The sequence below is a fragment of the Melitaea cinxia genome, chromosome Z, assembly GCF_905220565.1.
Source record: "Melitaea cinxia chromosome Z, ilMelCinx1.1, whole genome shotgun sequence".
Lineage (NCBI taxonomy): Eukaryota > Metazoa > Arthropoda > Insecta > Lepidoptera > Nymphalidae > Melitaea > Melitaea cinxia.
In genome coordinates, this window is record NC_059424.1 from 22,442,848 (window position 1) to 22,467,059 (window position 24,212).

Here is a 24,212-nt window from a genome sequence, read left to right on the forward strand (position 1 = left end):
TGTCAAAAACTTAAAGTAAAAACACATGGTAAGTTTTATACATTTATAATCAACATAAAATTTTGTATCTGTTATATAAAATATACGAAACATAAAATGAACATAAAATAAACTAAGAATTAGGTAAATGTTTGTAATGAGAAAAATGAACCTGATGCTTTAATAATAAATTATCAACATTTGGCGTCAATTTTATAAGGTTTAATCTTAAATCTCTTCAGATAATGATGTCCAGTCTATTTCTTTTTTTCATTAGGAGATATCATTATGTGCAGGTTTTTATAAGTTCAAAATGTATTGCGTATTGCACAAAGCGAATGCCTACATCCCACAACTAACAAATATAAAAACTTTTTACTTCGTAGGTACTTTTAAAAATAATGTATAATTATGTCTTTATAATATAAGATAGTATATTAAGTAAAGAGGTATATTGCATGTTTAGATCTACTATTGCAGAGCCCCATTTTCATTTCATGGACCCCCAATTTTCTTTTTTCGTTGATGTAAGCCCCTTGCAGGTTATTAGACCCCTGGGGGTCAATATAGACCACTTTGGGAATCACTGATTTAAATGATACTTACATAGAGAGCCGCCGTTGATATCAACGGTCTTTGTTCTGGAGGAGCTTGGTCTTATTCACGCCGTGGGAGTAGATGAGCTTGTGAATATCAGGAAGGATTCAAGTACTTTATATAGGAACTCGCTGAGTTGCAACATATTAAGCAATGGAATAAGCCCATGGCGCATTAAGGAATAAATAATTAGGCAGTAGTCCTGAAATAAAATTAATCAGCAATAGTAAATATTATTAATTGATTAATATTATTGCGTCACACATTAGAAATAATGGGATGAATATTGTCATAATACAACAACTATAGCAATGTTTTCCTGTATATCCTGCAGCCAACACATTTTAATAAGAATAAATAACTGTTGTGATATTAATAAATACTTTTTATATGAAAATTAAAGATGGATGTCACTAATTGACCTACAGATGTATAATAACAATACTACATCTTGAGTGAACAAATCTTAAAGTATTCTAGTGAGGACATTTTATGACATACAGTACTAGACACCATGAGACGATTCTAAGATAATTTAATTAAAACAAAGATGTTAAGACTGACTGTTTCTTATGTGAAATTACAATACTTTTGATTAATATTTATGTAAAGCATAGGAATATTCGGCGGGTATACATAAAAGAGTATAGACAAGTGTTTAAGTAGTTCAAGTTTTTTTAATTTTTAAAAATATTTATACGCCAATGTACTAAGATTTACTCAAGAAGCTTATACTGTTTTATATAAACTTCTTGGATTTACTCAACTAGTATTAAGCAAAGAGTATATAAGGTATTAAGCTGACTGTGTAATTACTTTCAAACAACCTTTTCTTACCACACTATGGACTCTTTAGTTGCAGAACTGGCGGATAGTCGAAACTCGAGATTATTGTACCCGTATTTTATTATTAAACTCTTTTTTATTAATTGGTAAAATTGTATGTGAAAATGAAAAAATAAATCTTTGTTTTTGTTAAAAACGTCGAAAACGGTAAACTTTGACGGTAAACGTCAAGTCACAGTCACTATGATATAAAATTATAAACAGGAAGTACAGGAACGTCAAATCGTCAAAGTGTATAATCTATGATCGTCAACTAGTATAACTATTTTTTTCAAATGTCACTTATTCTACTGTTTGTATAATATTTGTTTATATTTTATGAAGTCTAAAATTTAACAATATTTTGAATTAAAAGTCGATTTTATACTATAGTTTTACAACAGGTTTGTATTTAAACATAGTCATGGTTTTCTTATGCTAGACTAATTAATTTTATTTTAGAAAAGAGGTTATAAATATATAAGAAATAATATAAAACACTAACAGTGATTCATATGTTTTCATGTCGGTCCCGGTTGTTATCATGTACACTTGATAGCGATCGTAGTAGGGAATATATCCGCTAACCCGCATTGGAGCAACGTGGTGAATTAAGCTCTGATCCTTCTCCTACCTGGAGAAAGAGGCCTATGCCCAGCAGTTAGATATTACAGAATAAAGCGACGCATATGTTTAGAATAAATATTAATATTCCCTTATTAATTTTGTTTAGCTCTTCCTAGTCTTATTGTTTTGTAAAAGGTAGATAATTTTTTTTTTTCGTTTACTCAGTCTGCAAGACAAAAATTCTGTAAATGTGATAAACTATTACATTTCATCTAAAGGTGAACTAGCTACATTTTATATATAAAATTCTCGTGTCACAATGTTAGTTAATATACTCCTATGAAATGGCTGGACCAATTTTATGAAATTTTATGTGCATATTGGGTAGGTATGAGAAGCGGCCAACATCTATTTTTCATACCCGTAAGTTATAAAGAGGGGGGGGGGGGATTAAAGGGGTTAATAACATATATGACAAAACAATGTTTGTGGGGTCAGTGAGTATTTTTATATATTTATGTAAAACAGTTGAAGTTTTAAGCGTAATGTAAGTTTTTAAGTAATTGATTTGAGTGAGTGAATTGATGGCCAACATAATAATTATGATAAAATTAAGTACGAAATTTATGGTATACTACTGCTGAAGACTATATACCAATATACAATATACATATACCAACTTTATAATGTGACAATTTTTTTTTTGTTGTAAGAATAAACCACGATTTTAAATAGACTATTAAATTTTTAATTAAAAATTCTCTAATATCAAAAGTCACAGTTATTTAAACACTGCTAATATTTTCAGGTGCTGAATAGTTTTCTCTCCTCTCCGTCTCCACAAGAACTTTCCTTCCTAGAAAGGAAGCTTTCTGTGAGATGACACTAGGTGAGAATAAAAATTAAATAATTATGTTATTAATTTTTTAGTTACCTTTAGATAAAATGTAATTGTTTGTTGAATTTGTAGAATTTTTGTCTTGAAGAATGAGTAAAAGATTAAAAAGAAAAATTAGTTAAAAATAGCTAACATAAAAAATCACAGATAAAACACCACTTATTTTAACATTTTGCTGATATTTCCCAGGTGCTGAATAAAGCTTTATTGCCTTATCTCCTCTCCAGCTCCACATCGACTTTCCTGTGAGAAGACACTGGGTAAGGATAACATACAAAAAAATATAATATTTTTAGTTTTATACAATATTAACTGACTATACTTTACGTCCGACTGCTACAATCTAAAGAGGAGACTGTCCGACAGGTGTATCGAGTTGAGTGCGCCCACTTCGTGTGGTTGTAGGTGAGTGTAAGGTAAGGACCACGCTAAACCTCAAAATACTAGGTGCTAACTCGGCTTGGTTTTCGTGATCCTCTGAAAAGTTGAACAATCCTTTAGAAAATAAATTTTGCATTGGAATTGAGGTGGAATAGATAAGCTGGTGCTCATACAGTGCTTCTGATGTTGACAGTAAAAATGTTTCTTAACTACTTGACGACGCGTTGGCGCAACGGTCACTGCACTGGCTGTTGCACTAGCTGTCGCGGGTTCAATCCTCGCTCACGACAGATGTTTGTATTGGCTATATAGATATTTGTCGTGGTCTGGGCGTTTATGCTTGTGTCTTGGGTATGTTTACAGATCTCCGACATGAGAAAAAATTTTGGGGGCTGTTGAGTATGAAGCATTTACTTTGCATAAAAAACTTACTTGTCATAAGTTTGCCTCAAGATATTTCGTGTATATCTTAGTATTGCTGAAACATTTATTTCTATTATTATTGATCGATAATTGTATAAAAATATTTTAGTAATGTGCACAGATGTCAGTGACCGTTCTCGTCCGCAAGTTTCTGGGTTCGATTCCTGCCCTTACTGCATTTATTAAAATGCTTACTATACGATTACATCACATGCCTTATCAAATAGATAACTGAATAAAACTTAGATATAGTTCGCGTCATGTAAAAAGAACGCTGAAGGAAAATGGAGGGGGTGCGTTTGCGCATGCGTATACTCGCGCACAAAAGTACTATTGTTTTATTTTTTAATTAGGCTTTCACTCGCGGCTTCCCATAATGGTTATTAGTAGATACATTAAAAATAATAAAAATACCGGTGCGAATACTTCGGACTAAATAAGTATAATAATTATCACTTTACAAAATTACATTTTTTTTTTCAAACAAAAGCATTAACAAATTTTTTAGTTATTGAAATGTCGTATTCAAAAATATTAATTATCTGTACTCTCGATATTCGTATCTTAATAGTTTTTATGTATTTAAAATGATAAATTGATATTTTTTTTTAGTTATATAAATAGTAAATGGAGCTTTACAAGTGTCCGTATGCTAATGTGTTGTGAAAGTAAGTGATAAATGCGGACAAAGCGTGAATTACGATTGACAGTGGTTTGTTTACAAAATAAGATTGTTTCAAAAAATGGACAGTACGAAAAAGTTTTTTCAAGAGTTGGCAGCACTGTAAATCGCCTTTTGCGCATTTTGACAACCAGCGTTCTTTTTACATGACGCGAATTATATATTATAAATAATTTTTCTCACTTTTCTATGTAAAACTATTTCGTAATTTAAAACTTTTGTGCGCGATAATAATTTGAGTCGACGTCGAACTGTCAACCGCTGTCAACCAATAGCACACCGGCAAGCATGCGACACGTGATAAACACTCCCGTCCCCCTACGCCTTACCACCAAATAGACCGATAAATCGCTTCTGCGCAGCTTCAAGGCCAGCGTTCTTTTTACATGACGCGAACTATACACAATTATATTTTGAACTATTTTTAATTTTAGATCTACATGGGAGAAGTTCGGGGAACAGGGAAGGAAACAGTATCGTGAACAATTTCGTAACATTTGAAGTCTTAAATATGAAAAAAATATCCGTCAATATATAAAAGATCACTGAAAACAGATATGTACTATGCATACATATGTCAGCTCTAGTAGCTCAGCTCTAGTAGTCAGTCGAGGCTAGTATTGTTCACAATATTAAATTACTTAATATTTACGGAAGTGTTTTTGATTGTTTCAGATGACAAATATAAATGATGATGAGCGAGCATTCTATGTTCTTCAATTCAAACACTTGCCTTTTGATGGTATTGATAATTACGTGGCTGTGCCGAACAACTGGCTGATACTATCTAAACTGGCACATGAGTCAATGATGGGCCCAATGGCAGCTGTTACATACCCTAATACAGAAGATTCATCTATTACAAAAGAAAGCGTGAAGAGGAAAGACAAATACAATAAAGAGTGGGATTGGTATGTGGCTATTGTCAAATATAAATCAGGTGACTTATAGATCAGGCGTTGGTATCGTAGAAGTATTTTCAGATTTAGAACGTCTCTTGAATTAATAGAAAATAATATTGATATGTTTGTTTCAGATTTTTACAGTCATGCAGAATCTTGGATCACTACAGGAAAAGATTGTGGACATCTTATACCGATTTGTTCTACCGCCGGAGTATGATGCGTATGATACAAGGTGGACATTGAAGTACCGAAAAAATCTGCCAGGACTCGTAGAACTTATATCTCATAGTGGTGTTTATGTCCGCCAAGAAGAACTCGCACACCGTCTGCAAGTATCAGAAGATTGCAAATCATTAGCTCGACGACTATTAACAGAAGTATTCAACAGGAATGCACTGAGTGTTTGTTCATCAATAAGTGAGAAGGAGCAGGCTTCAAGTACTGTTGGCTCTAATGTGAGGCCAGAGTTAGATGACTGTGCGTGTGTGGCGCTGGTAGCTTTTGTTTTAGAGCGTGGACTCCAACGTGGTTGGAATACTGATCTAGAATCTATCCTCAGTGCCTTACACAAGAGATTCGGTTCAGATATAGTGTAATGGTTAAATGTTAACTATTATGTAAGTTGCACATGTTTGTGTATTTGTAAAAAAAAACATTTGAACCTTTTTAAAACTAATTCAGATATGATATCACGAGCAACAATCCACAAAAGTTACATGTACACTCTCAAAAACTAGCTGTTTGTAAAAAAATGTATACTGTATGGCAATCAAGATTTATAACACGTTGCCTGATATCTTAATAGATCTTCTTACACTTACAATGTTTAAGAGAAAATTGTTTGATCTGCTGGACACTGTGATGTTAATGACTTTTTATAACATGGAATTTAGACGCCTAATTTGTTGACGTTAAAGATAGTTACTTGAACATGACATTTAATAAACATTTCAATTGTTGTAATATTAATTAGATAGTTTAGTAAGAAATTATCATATATTAATTATATAAACCTAATTCAATTATAAATAATTTATTGTTAATAATATTGTATTAAACCTCATTGCTATTTTTAATATTTGCACACTTGTAACTATTATTATTATTATTATGGAAAAAGACCATTCAATGATTCCAAAGTATTGAGGCTTAGAATAATTTAAAAAATAAGTAACTGATAGCATTCTTATAATATTATTTCGGAATCACGGATTAAATTTATTAGAGAAAATCATGATAGTGTAATAATTATGTAGCTTATTAACGCAATACCTGACGTTTCAGTGAGTATTATATTAGATATATTATATATATTTAGATGTTGAGGACAATCGAGTAGATTAATAGTAGTTTGTTGAGACTAGAAGCAGCCCCTGCCAAGCGGCACATCTGTATGTCATTATTTCATATGTATGTTATGTTCTAACTTAATTTACTTTGTAATATGATTTATTTTTATTGTTATTCCTGTCACTGACTGGTTTTCAAATTTATTTTTGCCAGTGCCACAAACTGTCCAATAAGATTATAGTCAATAAGTTGTAAGCTCTTCTGCCCGTGTCTCCAGCAAGCTATAAAATAATTGTTCCTGTAAATACCGTGAACTAGTTTGGTACATTGGTATGGCGACGATAATTTCAAGTTACAAAGTTTTTGAGTAAATGATTTATAAGCCGTAAGTAAGTTTCATTTTAGTCTCTGACGTAAGACTCACAACGGAGACTGCCCAGTGTCTGTAACATGTATTTTATATAACTTACTAGCTCTACCCTGCGCGCGTTGCTGCGCTTTTTTTTGTCGTACTAACTCGAAAACCATTGTGGGCTCATGCACAACACTGATGAAGATGACATGATCAAATGCAAAGTTTACAATTCTATAAAGGACATACAGACAAACATTCATTTTTATATATATATATATATATATATATAGATACAAAAGCTAGGTCGAATAGCAGTAGCCGGCAGACGGTTGTACTGCCCGGAAAACAGCTACAAAATTTGATAGCTTACATACCGAGAGCAGAGGACATCCCGGGTCTAATTGACATAAAACCATACCGGATCCGATTGAGATAAAAACTAGCCTATCTTCCAAGTTGGACCAAATTATAGATGCTTACAAAATTCGATAAAAATTGTTCAGTTATTTCGGAGTTACCTATTGATAGCAGTACCACCTATCGGGTCCATCTGAGATAAAAACAATCCTATCTTCCAAGTCGGAAGGAATATTCCTACCAAGTTTCAAGTCTATAAGCCTTATGGTTCCAGAGACATCGTGATGAGTCAATATATAGGTGGAAATCTCATATATATAGACAAGGTTAACTAATAACAAAAAATGGGAAGAGTTTCTTTGCTGGATAAACATGACTTCAAATTATTTAGTACTTATAATGAATGAGAAAATATTTTACAATTTAAATCAGGGAATGATCCTGTTCAACACAACTTCTTTCTACGTAGCGCAAACTGTGGGATGTAACACACACAACTTTTATAGTACTGTACAGTATGTATAATACAATATTTAAACAATGGCTTATGTTCCTTAATTCATTAAATAAAAATAGCTGTATAAAAGAAAACTACAAAAAATGCTTATGCATTTACTTATTGTATTACACAATATAACTTAAATATTACATACTAGAGAAATAATCACATTACATTTCTTATCTTAACGAAAGAATCTGTAAAAAAAACTATATGGGTTTGTACAACAGGGTAGTAACATACTTCTTTCGATACCGATGAGTAGCTGACAGCACCATAACTCCATCTTTAATTGATAAGGCATACAGATGATTTAACATCACATGATTAGGTTCTGGTAGTAACGTAGGCTCACAAGACAAAGGAGTATCCTTGTTCAAAATTACTTGTAAAAGATGAGGTGGCAAAATGGGAGGTCCTGAAATTTTTTCCCACGGTTTAGATTGTGGTATTTCCTGAGAGTATTCAGTTTGTGCACCGCTATGTACTCCTTCGCTATCCTTGGCAAGAGCTTGAAAGACTTCGAAATCAGACATATTTACTGTGACTAAGTTGTTTTTAGAACCCATACCATTGTCTACAACTTTTACGGTAGGGTCATGACGCCACTCTCCATCTACAAAATACTTGTATTGGTGTTTCCCTTCGGGCAGATCAATTATAGTAACAAAATCTCCATGTGATTTAACCATTGGTATAGTTTTCCAATCGGTAAAAGTACCACTTATAAACACCTGCTTTCCTCCACCTTCCCATTTAAATACTGTTGGCAATACTATAACTTCATCAGCATCTTTGTTATCATCTGTCAATGTATTAGATCTTTCGCGCATAATTGTTTCTTCCACGTCATGTTCTGGCACAGCTTTGGTATAATAAGGTGCTCCATCTTCAATATTGTTGTCACCTTCCCGAATACCACGGTCGTCGTCATTCTTTTTGTCAAATGTAAAAGCTTCTCCTTCCTTTACTGGGGAAGATAAACTAACATCTGGATGTTTAGTTGAATGATCTTTGTGCAACTCTTTTGGGTGATTGCTTCCTGCATTTCCCATTTTTCATCGAAACTTAAAAATATTTGTTATTTTCAATCAATGTGTCACTTTTAAACCAGTGTAAGTTGCCAAAACTAAAATAAATAAAAAAATAAAATGTCTTTTATTCTTTTATAGTTTTATTAAGTATATCTTTTTTTATTTAATCATAAAATGAGCTTAATGGCGTGCAAGTTTAACACGCCCAACAATCAGCGAACAAGAACTTGTAGTAATAGCAACAGCATGTGCTTGAGCAAAAATTTTTAGGGGCCCTTGATAAACGCGAAACTCGCATAAATAACTAATATGGGGTCATCCATAAATTACGTCACAAATTTAACGATTTTTGGACCCCTCCGTCCTTGTCATATTTATGAGACTTCCCCCCTACCTAGTGTGACGTCACCTGTTTTGCAATTTTACACCTATAAATTCTCATTTATTGAATTAAAATACCAGTTTCGACGATATTTTTATTGCTAGTTATCTAATATTTAGATATATCATAATTTGAAACACGATGTACTTGTGCACTTGGATGCGCATAATTTGCTCGACATAATATTTACATGAAAATTATGCAAATTAACCACAACCAAGCAACGGCCTAATCAATTAGCGTTACACATTCTTTATTCTATATCAGTAAAATCGAGATCTGTATCGATTGGTTGACTGTGAATGTGCTCGCGTATGGGATGTGCCCTATAATTATGTATATAGTATCAAAAAATATTTATTTCCAAAATAGTGTTTATTATACATACTAAAGACAACTTAAAATACCAAACACAGTATTATAATAAAATATTCATACATCAAACGACACAAACAAATACACATAGGTACATACACAAACACATACATACACATATACATACATACAAATATACATACATAAATACATACAAAACATATACCTACTACGAGTATAAACATACACATAAAAACAATATACCAATAGATAACTTAACTAAGGGGATGAGCGGGAAACTTGAACGCGCGCGGTTGTTTTTTCTTGCTACTGTTAAAATCATTATAAATATAGTTCAGGACAGGTGTAAAGTGTATATATTTAGTTATTTAGTTTTAGTTTTGTATTAGCTTGTTTTTCTTCTATTTTTGGTAAGTGTATGTAAATCTTTATAGAATGAAGGTAGACCAGACCCGGGTGGTGGGAAAGATTTTAATTCACAATGTATTCCACAACCTAGCCATTTCATTATTATAGATTACGATGAATCGAGTATGGAAACTGACCAATCTATGACTAAAAAGCCATTTAAGAGATCTCGTCTTCATAAAATTTGTAAACATTGTAATAAGGAAGTTAGTAAAAACGCGGGAAACCAAAAAGTTGGTTGTCATTGTTCGGAGTCTGAGAAATCAGATGAGACTAATAAAAATGAAAATAATAAAGATTTCCCCATTTCGGTACCACAATCACAGCTCCAACCTGATAACACTGTCTCTAAAAATCCCATAGGCAGAAATATTTACAATGAAAATGACGTGTCTCCATATTTAGTTCATGTTCAAAAAATTACAAAAGGTGATAACGATGGAGTGATTTTACACCCAATCACATTCGGAGATTTCCTCATGAAAAATAAGATATATAATATTATTAATGGCATTTTGAAAAAGATAGGACGAAACATAATTTCTGTAACATTTAATAATTTTAAAAATGCGAATTCATTTTTAAATAATAGCCTGCTTCTTGAAAATAGTTATCACGCTTTTATACCATCTTTTAACGTTATTAGAATCGGTATCGTTAGGGGTGTGCCAATAGAATGGTCCCCAGAAGGAATTATAAAAAATATTTCTACACCTATTGGTTGTGGTAAAGTTATAAATGTAAGATGTTTAAATTACAAAACTGTTGTTGAAGGCGCTACTGTGTGGAAGCCCACACAAACAGTAGTAATTTATTTTGATGGCAGGGTCCTCCCAAAAATAATTTTTATATGCTACAATTCTCTTCCAGTCGAGCTTTACATCTATCCCACAATTGAATTATTTTTGCTGTTTATGTTCCGGCAACCAGTAAAGCGTGCCCGGAATTAAATAGGCAAAAATGTATTAAATTACATATGGCTGAACAGTGTGTATCATATGCAGAGGCCAATAAAGAGATACCAATGTCATATAAATCTTATTCAGAAGTTAGTAAAGAAGTAAATATTAGCCTAAATCCTAATAAATCATACAAAAAAACATTTATATCCAGACCAGCCAATAGGAGCCAATAGGGCTTAGCCAAGTTGACAATCTACAATCGATAACGCTATTAGAAAACTAACCAAATGTATAGGAATGACATCATCTCAACGTTAAGTCACGTGATCATAACAAACGAATAGAAAATTCGTAGACAAGTTTACTCGTTCAAAATGTTACAACGATATGGAATCGTTTCTACAACGACGATCACTACATCCCATACAATTGGTAGCCATGTTACAGTTTTGACAAGCGTCAGCGAAACGATGTCGAAATTTTTGAACGATAGCTAAAAGATTGCCGAGACCCAGTAGTAAACGTTAAAAAATGGCGTCTATTATGATAATATGAAAGAGTTGTGTTAGGACCGAGAATTGTTTATTTACGATAATTTTGAACTATATTCAGCATTTAGCCATGATGATTTTGGAAGAGCCATGCTGAGTTATTATTGAATAGGTTATAGTAATTTTAAGTTAGTAAGATTTTATTTACATTGTCTAGTTACAAACTTTTATTCTTTTTTTATAAAAATTAATAAACGCTTTACACTCAACGGTTCCCCCAGTAGAACATTCTCCTGTGTTGGGGGTCCGGAAACACATACAACATACAATACACAAACACAACACCCAGACCACGACTAACATCTATATGGTCGATATAAATGTCTGTCGGGAGCGGGAATCGAACCCGCGACCGCTAGCACAACAGCCAGTGCATTTACCGTTGCGCCAATGCGTCGTACTTAACTTCGTACGTCGTACGTAACTTTTATGTAGGTCCTTCATATTTAATTTATCATTTACCTACATATGATGAATAATTTATTAATAGTATTTTGTAAATGTCCAGTTAATTTTATGTTCAATGTAATGTACCTACTTAAATATAAAATAATTAATAAAACATTATTATTATTACAAATAAGTTTATTATTGTTTTATTAAAACACTGATGATATTCGTGGCATGCACAGTTGGAAAGAAAGGATTTTTCAGTCATTAATACTTTTTATTTACAATTCACTCAAAACCTACATTTTAGCTATTATTTGTTACTTTACATAAAAATCCATTAGCTACAGTTATTGTACATAAATATTAGTTTCATTATTACATTTTAAGTATAAATTAAAATAGGTTTTGTTATATACAAACAAAAATTAATTGTTCCTCTGATATTGCAGGCAATTTGAAATTGTTTATAGCCCTCAGCTGAGACCACTATCACTACATTAGACATTTTAAGGAATAGTGTTTGTCGGAGGTAGCGATGATGGTCTCAACTTGTAAAAAAATGGTAAAATTTGCATCAAATTGTCTAGTACCAACTAAACGACTTAAAATTACATTTTGGCTTTCTTCCATTGCTATCCTTCGCAATTCTAATCACAACCTTTCCTTTTCTCTTCGTGGAATTTTTTTCCCTTTCCATGAATTCCAGTAAAGCTGCGAACTGTTCTGGGCTTGCTCAAGATCTATATTCCATCATATAAACCACTTAATTTTTAAGATTTTATTTTATTTAGGACAATAAACAATTGCATAATAAAAGTTTATCAGCGCCGTTATCCACATATAATATTATATACATGGCAGCACAATATTTCTGGAAATGTAAATTACAATCTATTACAATTTAAGAGAAAAGAGAAAATGAATAAAATTAATGAACATGACAGCTAACGAAACGATAAGAACAAGTCCTAACCAATTCTTAAAATTAAAATTACAAAGATTCCTAATATTCTTCCAAGATATCTTTCATTCCTATTCAGAATCATGTTATCATAACATTTCAAGTTTTTCTAGACACAGTAATGTTTAAAATTAACACTGTGATATAATAATAATAAACCAAATATAAGAAGAACTTTACCTTATTTCGGTTACGCATAAAACACTTAATAAGTTAATAACAATTTCTTCTTCAGGATTAATGTCTTTCAATAGTTCTATTAACAATTTATAATTTTATGTATAACGACGTTGTGACTGACGTTAGTTTGACGCTCGTAAAAACGCTAATCATAGACTAAAATATTAGTTTTTTCTAAAGATTTTGTAGAATGAGCGTTTGACTCAGTCGTGTCAACTTGGCTACCAATTTAAAATGACTTACGCCGAGCCGTCAACGATTGTAGAAAGACGTTCGATACGAAACGTTTGCAACTTGGCTAGGCCTCCTGGGATCCTATTAAATCTAATATAGGTTATGATAAAATAGCTCATAAAAATAAAATAAAAGAATTTTCATTCAATGAATTTGAAAAAAAATCAACTCCAATAATTGGTATATTAATTATTTTTTCATTGTCTTGAGTTTTATTTGAAAAATATTGGCATATTTTTTGGCATTATTTTAAAGCTTAGCAAATTTTGTAATAGACTTGTTGGCAACACTGGCTCTGCTCTCAGCTCTGGGCTGGGCGTTTACCGACGCGCAAAGATTAGTATTTAATTAAGAAAGTATTGTTTTTTAGTCACGATTCAGCTTGTATCATCCCACTGATGGACATAGGCCTTTTGTCTATGTATGAGAAGGATTGGATCTTAATCCACCACATTCTCGGCTGAGCTGCCACTAGATGAAAAATGGCTGAAAATGTAAAAAAAAAAAAACGGAAATTTGAACTTCAAAGCTACCTATTATAAGCGACCAAATATTGAAATCGAATGGCTCTGAGACGACAAGTTTAGCAAATGATGTTAGTAGAGTGATTCGTAATGATTACTAAGTAAGGATACTTCACGATTTTTCGACTCCTCCCACGTTCTCGTCACAGATGGTCACATTTATAACATCACATTTCACATTTTACATCTATAGGTATATTATTATTTGGTAAATTAAAACATCGGTTTCGATTTTATTTTTATTTCCTTTTAATATCCAACACAGCTATTATATTTTGAAATGAGATGTCACAAAACATTGATCTCCTCCCCACCCCCAGTCACACTTCGTGGGTCCCCTGACCCCCCCCTGAGACTGTGACGTAACTTATGGCTGGTCCCTTTGCGGCTCAGCTCGCGGCTCCGGGCTGCGCGTTCCCCAACGCACTCGGCGCGGCGGTGCCTCAGGTCTCTCCGTGCGCAACAGATCCATGTTTAATAAGAAGCGATGCTCGATTCGTAAAGCCTCCAAAGTTTGTCTTCGGCGCGCGTATAGCTCAAGAAAATACGGGTCATTCATTCTGCCGTCGACTGCTGTACGGGAATTCTCCTGGTGTGGCGCCTCTTTCTCTTCTTTTACATGTACGGCTGGAGGAGAACTCTCTTGTGTTTCTTCAAGGGGTACAACTCTGAAAAATATAAATTCGTCTTTTAATAAAGGAAGTGCCAGGCATGAGGTTGTTGTACTACATACTAACAAATCATTTTTTTTTATTTCAATTCCTACAAATGAGATTAACTTTATTAGTAGTTAACTACTAGCAATACCCGTGCGAATAATGCGCACTAAATCAGTAAAAAATTTACCGACCGTCAATCTTGTTGACGTTGTTCAAAATTATAGCCGCCATACACGTAATTTTAATAACTAACAAATTTACAAAAACTTTTACAGGTGCGGTATTCGCCATATTTGTCTAGGCCACACTCTTGTTGTGCTCTGAAACTGTAATTGTGAGTTTTCAGACCCTGGCACAGGATTGGTATCCATCTATGTAGGGGACCATTGAGTGCAGAACTTCTTTTTCTATTGACAATTGCAGTGTAAAGAAAGTTGAAGACCATATTAAATAAGACAATCATATTATGATCTGTCACGACCCACTTTTGTCACTGTGCTCCAAAGAACATTCGAAATCGTTGGTTAGGGTTGTCATCACAAGAAACTAACAGCAATTGTTACTCATGGTACTCAGTTCATCCACTGACCCACATGGAAGCAGCGAGGGGGCTTAAGCTCTATCCACTGTGCTGTTCGGAGCCTTTTATCTTTATCTCCGAGTGAGTGAATTTACAGGCTGATTTGGTTCAGTTAATATTGAATATTACAGTATTATTGAAGTCATTTGTCAAATGATTATAAATTTATGTGGTTTATTGGACCCCAAAATTATAATTGTCCCTAAATACGCAGAAACAAAGCACGTGAATGCTTACACCCATCACCTTTACCTATCCACCACCCATGTGTCTGCTGCGTCCCTGAACTACTCACTGAGGCTAGGTTCGGAGTCATTGCAGTTATTTACTAATGTAGGTTTTGCTTCATAATGATGTCTATACAAATATATGAAGTAGGTCTCATTTCTAAATAATTTTGCGAGATCCTTACTCTATAACATCTCCAGGAGCGAGCAGGGCGAGTGGTTCGGACGACGGCAACAGGTATCCATCGGTGCACAGACAAAAAGGGCCGCGCAAATCGAAGACCGTTTTTATCCGCTGCTCCAGATAGCGCACGTAACCTTTGCTTGCGACCATCAGATAACAACGGGCGCGATTATCTTTAAAATATCGCTGCAGATCTACCGCTACTCGAAAAGCTGATGCATCATTATTGATCGATTTTAATATTTCGCGCTCATCATCGTCACCAAGATTATTCTCGGACATGGTTTATTGATAGTTCTTCAATTAAATAGAAAATCACTTTAACTGTAAGTTATTATTTAGCTGTTTCAAAGATTTTAAATCTGCAACGCGAACGACTCCCCGGGAGACGTCTGGCAGGACTCTCGTTATCAATTTTTCTGATCATGCGCGGTGAGATGTATTCCAGATAGTTCTCCGCAAATCCGCCGTATACTACGGGTTTCGTGCGGGTATGCTTGCGTTAATGAATAAATGGTACCTGGATGATCGAACTTTGCTCGGTTTCTTTTCTGGTAAATCGTATTTTTTGGAATTTTTATTTAAATACGAATTCAATACTGATGAAATATGAATATATTTTCGATCTCACAAACCGCGGTTCACAGCTAGTTGTTAAATAAAATTGCTTATTCTTCAACCAACACGAAAAGTGCGGGTATTTAATGAGGAGGCTCGTAATAGTAATGTAGTATAAGAAAACATGTGAAACATGGTTTGTAGATGAGATAATGACTGTATCGGTTAAAGATATAAAAAGGTTTTCAGAGAAAATTTCAGCAACAAGAGTAACTATTATTTAATACGTTGTAATGTTATTATGAAACATGGTAAATAAGATACAACAATTATTTTATACGAGGAGTATTCAATCCTTAGCCGTGCTAGTGCTATAAAATGAAAGTGTTTGTCTGTTTATTGTGTCTGTTACATATATAGGCTGTCACCATCAAAACTGATATTTTGTCATTGTAAATCTACTCGTTTTTTATTTTTTGTTTGATTTAAAGCTCTTCAGAATCATGTTCCTTCAGTAGACATCTATCGAAACACTATTATACTATTATATAAACATAACATTGTTTTCTTTGAACAATCACTGAGAAGTGAATGAGTTTCAAGTGCAGAGTTTGAAAGTATTAATGTAACCGCCCTGGTGCAGCGGTGCGTGCAGTCGCCTGAGACCGACACCGACGGCTTGCGCGTTCGATTCCCGCTCAGGGTGGGTATTTGTATTTGTACCAATATTTCTTTTCGATTTGGATGTCTGTCCAAGAGCACATTAAGCTGTCTGTGCCGGTTGTTATCATATACACCTGATAGCGATCGGTACTCGTAGCAGGTAACATATCCGCCCACTCGCAGTGGAGCAGCGTGGTGGATGAAGCTCCGATACTTCTCCTAAATGCGAAAGAGGCCTATAGCAGTGAGACATTGCAGGCCGAAGGGTAAATATTCTCAATAAAATATTTCATGTCCTTCCCCTTAAAACAAATATCGATTTAAGTGCAATTTCTGTTAATCTAGAATTCTCGGAATACCTACAGGGAGCGAGCGTGATGAAGCAGGGCGCGCGCAGCTTCCCACTCGTGCGGGCGAGAAATCGATTGCAAAGAACCGCCCTCCGGGGTCCTGGCCCTTGCCCGGGCCGGGTACACTCGCAGCCCGCACCCCACCCGGCTCGCACCTTTCTCTGGAGGAGCCCTATGGTGCGAGTTAATACTTTACAACCCGAAATATAAAATATTAAACAATTCAAATACAAACAAACAGCTCGTAAAACTATTTTCAAACCGTATAAAGTACAAATCGTTAAGCGACTCAAGTTTGAAAGTTTGAACTCCGTGTTACCCCTTCGTGCTCTTGTTCCGCGGTGCGCGCCACGCTGAGTCTGGTGTGTAGACAGCTTTGATACGAACCAGTTCTATAAATATATTTATATATGAGAAGTTTTTAATTAAATTTATAAGATAATTTATAAGAAAATATATTGTTTTAGGCAAAATTCGTAACTATCCTGAAGAGGCCGAAGGATACTACGTAATCTTATTGGCAAGAACATTTTGGGCCGATTGCGGAAGTGTCAGATCAGAGTCACTCGTGAAGCTCGCTACATACATTCATTGCACATACTCATGTGGTTCCGTATACTTTAAATTGTTTACGGAAATAATAATTCGACGACCATAAGAAGATTTCCTGCTGAAGCGACTGCAGCTGTTTGTCTTCTGGTGACAGAGGTATGGTGTATTTTTAATCTATAAAACCAGTGAATTGCGCGTCGGGTACTCTTTTTATTTTTTAAATGAAACCCTAAAATTGGAACGTTGCGTTCTTAAAGGCATATATAGTTATATTTATGCTGCGATAATTATGTGCCCTAGTAGTCCTTAGTAATTTCATAAAATATACTACCTTTAGCGAAATGGCGTGATTATAAAAAATACCAATTTTGTAAAATTATGTATAGCTTGCGCGACCTTACAGCGACGGTCTGGACTTTAAATGCGAGGAGTATGGCGATGGAGTAGACCTGTCAACACAGCATGAATCAGCAGATTTATTCAATTCTTTTAACAATATTTTAAAAATAGTTCTGGCTGTGCTCGCGACTTCGTCCGCGTGGAATAGTGGCTTTACATGTTCAACGCGATTCTTTAATTGGCATAACTTTTAGTATTTATGAACCGATCGACACGAAACAATCACTAAATGTTAAGTGAAGCTTACCACAATATATTATGTGAAAACTTCATCTAAATCGGGTAAGCCGTTTCTGAGATTAGCGTGCACAAACGCACAGACAAACAGACAAAAAGTCTAACAATCATTGTTTTGGGTGCTATTTGCATTGACAAAGGTCCCAATACTATTTGTTCTCATATATTTTCCACATGGAGACTGCGATCCGGTACATTTTTATTATTTGTATGACTAGCGCCCCGCCCTGGCTTCGTACGGTTGCACAAACTATAAGTGTTCTTCTATTATATTATGCTTTCATTACTCATAGATACATTAGTCTTTCTCTGAAATCGCTCTATTTACTCACAACCACATTAAAATCCGTCGCGTAGTTTTAAAGATCTAAGCATACAGACAGCGGGATGCGACTTTGTTTTCTTTTATGTAATGATGATTCTATTTGATAATATATAGTACTGTACAATAGCACTATAGTACTGGATGTGGCCGCAACTTCGTGTGCGTGGAATTTGACAAAAAAAGTCATTGTTAAGTTCGCAGTTATAAAATAAATAAATTTTAAAAAAAAAATCCCTCAGTTACTCCTCATTACATCAGCTATCTGTCAGTGAAAGCCCCGTCAAAATCGGTCCAGTCGTTACAGTATAGAAGGTATCCTTTAGCTCAGCCTTACTACTCGCTCAAATCCAGGCGCTGATGCCAACGATACACAGGAACTGACAGACATACTTCTAAATATTTAATTTAAGAATAATAATTATTGCCAAGTCAATACTTAGAATGAATATTTAAATATTCAATGATCACTTCAAACACTTGTCTCTGTGTTGCTTGCGTCTGCTGAGTAAATATGATTTGAGTTAGTAATTTATGCAGTTTGATTACTTTTGGTTGCGTTATCATGATGTTTGAAGTAAGGCTTCTTCACGCACGCTTGACTTGTGTTACGTAAAACGTATCGGGCGAGGCGAACCAGCCAGTTACGTGTCGTATGTCTGAGACACGGTGCAGGCCTGTTGCCAAGAAGTTTTACTTCTCGCGTGGTCTAAAGCACGCTCGTGTATTTATTTTATTTTATTATATTATATCTATTTAGTTTACTCGTTTATTGTATTTGTAAATATTACGAGTACGGTACTTTGTATCTTGTGCGTGACTTTGGCAATAACATCACTGAAGCGACCGGTTTTAGACTCAGAATGTACTTTTTTATCTAGCGATAGTCATTATTATTATCAAACAACAAATGTTACACTGTTGTGTTTGTATTCATTCATTTCTCACGTTTGTTTTTGTTGCCCCAGACGAAATCCGTTATGGACACACCGCGGCCCGGGGGACATGAGGGCTATGTCGGACTCGAACCGACTGACACCCGCAGTGCTTCATTGGACACGCCTGGGCGGAATCACGGGACGCTATTTCACTTCCAAGATCGCACCAGCCTGTGGCCTAAGCGCCCAACGCGGCTAGCAGCTCCCGAGAGGCTCCCTCGAACACTGAGGTATACTTATTACTCTCATTAGATTAAGATTCTTCAATGCTGAACAAAACAGGCGGATAATGTATGGAATGCTAATGTCTTTATGTTTAGGTTTGCGAATCTTATTTTAATTTTGTTTCAACAAACTACGTCCAGAAATTATAAGTTTGACATGTTAACTTATGCCTTATATTATATTTATCTGTCACGCCCCGGGCAATCAGGCAAAGGTGTTTAACACTTACACTTTTTTGTTTTCATCTGATAATCATACACAAAGAAACTTCACTGCACCCCAATCAAATAGTATAGTCAAACCACTTATAAGTTTCTCGTTAATCTTAAAATAATATTTGGACTTATGTAAACTCATTTGCACATAAAACAATTCTTAATTTCGCGTCTGCACAGATAACGTATCAATGTATAGTTAAATTAACAAAAAAAAAAAACTCAGCGAAATGAAAATTGTTCATTTAATTTGCACTTTACTGTAACGCTCATAGCCAATAAAACTCGGGGAATATCCGAGAGTATTGAACCAACCCACTCCGTAGATACAAGGCTAATATGAATTCAGTGCAGTTGTCTAAGTACGACAATTTTAAAATTTTGCAAGTTAAGAAAAGTTCACTCCTTCTCTTACAAAATAATTGCGTTTGCTCGCAAACGAAAAAAAACTAACTTCAATTACATCAATAAGTAATACAACGTAAGTAGAGGAAACAATAGTCAAGTAAATACGCGCTATCAAAGACTACTCAAAAATAAGTCAGTCAGTAAATAATATACATCATCATATAAATAATCAGACCACATGACACACAACATTTTTCAATCAAATAATTTTGTTTTAAATAATTTTAGTATCGAAAATAACCAAGTCAATTTAAAATCTTATGTGCACAAGTACGAACAAGTTGTTAAGTAAATACGAAAAAAGTACTGATCAGACCACGTGCAAGTGCCATCTTTCGATTTAAAAAGCGACCGTCGAAATCGGAGCACTCACTCAAATGTCCCGAGGGAACATACATTTAAAAAAATACAATCGAATTGAGAACCTCCTCATATTTCGGAAGTCGGTTAAAAAAGAAAACAGTCAACAACTCGACATAGACCTCGTTCTACCATAACTTGGTGTCGTATCAAAATACAATGGCGGTGTTATCGACGGCGGGCACTCACCGAAGTTCCTACTTTATTAAAATGATTGAAAAACAAACATTTTGAATTTCTTATTTGTACTCCGTTATAAAGTAACTTAAACGGATGCTATTAAAACTGAACTATAATCTCTTTTAGACATCGTATTTGGCTTTGTCTTGAGATGAATATTCATGGCGGTCGATACCGAGGAACAAATAGAAATAAACTCCCCATAGCATTGAAAATATTATTAAGGATTATATAATGTCATACACCAATAGAACTTATGTAAAGGGTCTGTAATTATGGAAGGGGTTGGGTGACTATAGTACCCGAGTAGAAATTTTTTCGTCTTCCTTAGAAGGACCGGACAAGGCATGCCTGATCAGGACTAGATAAGGCATGTAACGCAGATGTTTGGTCTGGACCTGATCAGGATGAGATGAGGTTTCCTGATCGGGTCCAGATCAGGAAATCTCATCTCATCCTGATCAGCCGGTTCGATCCGGTCCTTTTAAAAAACACGAATGTATATTCTTGAAAAAATAGTTTAACAAAAAAAAAAGCGAATTGATATTATAAATATGTTACTTAACATAATTATTATGATATTTATTTCCGTTTATATTTTCCAATGTATTATTTATTTATGTTTTACTTTAAATATATTAATTATTTTTATTTATTTTTATGTTGTTAATTAATTATTATTATTAATTAAATTTTATTTATTAACTTCTAATAATTAACTACTAATTACGCAGTATGCCTTACCATACTTGATTATATTTTACATCAGGCTATCCTGATCTGGACCGGACCAGGTCCTGATCCAGTATGCCTTACCATACTTGATTATATTTTACATCAGGCTACCCTGATCTGGACCGGACCGGGTCCTGATCCAGTACGCCTTACCATACTTGATTATATTTTACGTCAGGCTATCCTGATCTGGACCAGACCTGGTCCTGATAGAGCTTGCCGGATCTGGCATGCCTCATTCTATCCTGATCCGGTCCAGATACATGATCTGGTTGAGCCTGACCTGTTTTCCAGTCGGGTATTTATTTCAAGCAGCAACACCGCATAGACATATTGCGCGTCGTAATCAGCAAAGGAATAACTTCTCCAGATTTCTCAAAATATAAATTATATGAAACATTTTACTGTCGCTACAACCAATTGTTGTCTATTAAACTAACGTACAAGACATTGTTTTTATTTACAAAACTCGGAGCTAGCTGAACGCATTATGCTGCGCAACCCTCTCGGCGCAAGACACACTCCCTTATGTTGTGTCCCGAACTGCTCCACCAACCATGTACAGAATTCTACACTTACAAGATTGCCTAACAGCTACAATTTGAAATTTCAACACGTAGATATTTTCAATGGTTCCAAAAATATATTTCAAAGTAACAACTAAAATGTTTATTTATTTGTATAATCTTTACTATTATTATTATCATTTATGTATATGCGTGTATGTTATATTACCTTCTAAGCATTCCGTTAATTGTTTGTAATTTAAATTTCCTAAGATATTTATTTGTTTAATATAAAAAGTAATTTTTTTTTATGATTATTCTTGTTTTTTTTATAACTTTTTCTGTGCTGTGTGCCAGCGCTGATAAATAAATAAAAAAGTACTAGTAACTGCGCGTTAACATAATGTTAACAATGTGGGTAGTCTGGGTTGCTCACCAGGCCAGGAGCTCCTCACTCCGGCGGTCTCGTCGGAGGGGTGCGTAAAACCATTTCCCAGCGGAAAAAGAAAATATTTACCAATGTCGCGGTTTAAATTTAATTACGAGAAAGAATTTAATTAAATTTAACTGACAACTACATTAAGAGAAATTAGATATTTCACTAAGAGGATGATAAAAAAAACCAATTTCACATTAATTTATTCGTGTAACATTACTCATCTATTGATACTAAATAAAAAAAAAAAAAATAAGAAATTAGTGCAAAGCTTTTTTAGGAGAATGTTAAGGATATCCTGGAGAGATAAAATAAAGAACGTAACTGTGCTAAGTCGTGTGAAGAAGAAAGCGGAAGTTGTGTACGCGGTTAAGAAGAGAAAGCTTGAATACTTCGGCCACATCATGAAAAGCTCTTAATACCAGCTGCTTCGACTTATTATCCAGGACGAGATCCAAGGCAAGCGCAGTGTGGGTCGTAGAAGAACATCTTGGCTAAAAAATCTACGCCAATGGTTTGGGAAAAGCACCCGTTCGTTATTCAGGGCTGCGGTATCAAGGATACAAGTTGCCAAAATGATCGCCGAACTTCGTGAGAAGATGGCACTTTAAGAAGAAGAAGAACAAAGCTTTTATATTTAAATCTACAACAAAAATAATTCCGACAAAAGGTTATACCCAAGTTTATATATATAATCTAAAATCACTAAAAAGAACACAGACCTAAACTTAACTTGATTGAACTATAATAAGAGCTCGTGAAGTTCGTAAGTAATTATTCCTGACACATGGAAGGTTAATTGTAGGTCACTTAACGTCAGACAAAGAAGACACGTGGTGCGGTGGCCACTGCTCCACTTGATATTCAGATTCGTAGCCGCCCTTCCGCTGGAGTCGCGATCGGGATTCTCCTTCCCCGGGGACTTCCTCTGTTGCAGACTCTCAGCTCCGCTGAGCGGAAATGATGATGATATACGTAGGGGCTGGTTCTGGCGGTGCGGGACGATATAAAATTACCGGCGCACTTATGAATCAAAGGTGTTGGGGTCCAAGGTCAATTCTTCACTGCGCGCCACGTGGTCACCACGCTGTTCAGGCACCGCCGAAACCGTCAAGCCAAGGTCCTTGGAAAGGTCACAACACGTGTGAGCCCTTCCGTTGTCAACCCCCGGTGTCCGTGGGTCACATTAACAAAGATTACAATTAAATACAGTAACAAGGACTCACCCACAATTCGCACCCTACACTTAACTTGCAGAGCCGGAATCGAGGTAAAAAGGAAGGAGCTCACGCAGCTCGGCCCTTTTATAACCTCCTCCAACGATCCCCGCTTAAAATCGTATGATCTATGCGTCACCGGGCCACACTTAATACAAAAAAAAACAATATCGCATCGAAAATTACTGAGTTAAATTAAACAGTGAACAAGTAACATTTATATATGTTACAAAGAATAAGAGCTACACATCACTGTCACATATGACATCACTGTATAGTCCTGTATGTTCGGATGTTCACTATACCTTTTTTATTTATTAGAAAACAAATACAATAATTTAATAATAAAAAATAAATACACACACATACGCACACACACAAACATACACACTCACGTTAACACATACACATCCCCACACACGCTCTCATATACACACGTGCATACCCTCACACACTCTCACGCACACCTAAACACACACATACACAGCAAAACACACATAAATATACACACATTCACATATTCATACAGAACCATTTAGACAGCCACACACTTATTAAAACACACATACACACACACACACACACACACTGAAGTGAA

General features: G+C 34.8%; 2 protein-coding genes and 1 long non-coding RNA gene across 3 annotated transcripts; 1 reads left to right on the top strand and 2 right to left on the bottom strand.

Moving 5' to 3' along the window:
* Positions 1-2,772: 2,772 nt before the first annotated feature.
* On the top strand, positions 2,773-4,931 carry LOC123668420. The gene is made up of 3 exons (XR_006745580.1): positions 2,773-2,857; positions 3,056-3,126; positions 4,787-4,931. It is a non-coding gene; the product is annotated as an uncharacterized LOC123668420 (long non-coding RNA).
* A 2,927-nt stretch (positions 4,932-7,858) lies between these two features.
* Positions 7,859-8,891, bottom strand: LOC123668418 (5'-AMP-activated protein kinase subunit beta-1-like). The gene has a single exon (XM_045602151.1). The coding sequence runs from the start codon at positions 8,811-8,813 to the stop codon at positions 7,968-7,970; it is 846 nt and encodes a 281-aa protein (XP_045458107.1). The 5' UTR covers positions 8,814-8,891; the 3' UTR covers positions 7,859-7,967.
* A 4,997-nt stretch (positions 8,892-13,888) lies between these two features.
* Positions 13,889-15,701, bottom strand: LOC123668947. Its single transcript, XM_045602639.1, has 2 exons — positions 15,315-15,701; positions 13,889-14,331 (listed from the first exon to the last, which is right to left on the bottom strand). Exons 1-2 carry the CDS (start codon positions 15,593-15,595, stop codon positions 14,031-14,033), a joined length of 582 nt encoding a protein of 193 aa, XP_045458595.1. The 5' UTR covers positions 15,596-15,701; the 3' UTR covers positions 13,889-14,030.
* Between the last annotated feature and the right edge of the window lie 8,511 nt (positions 15,702-24,212).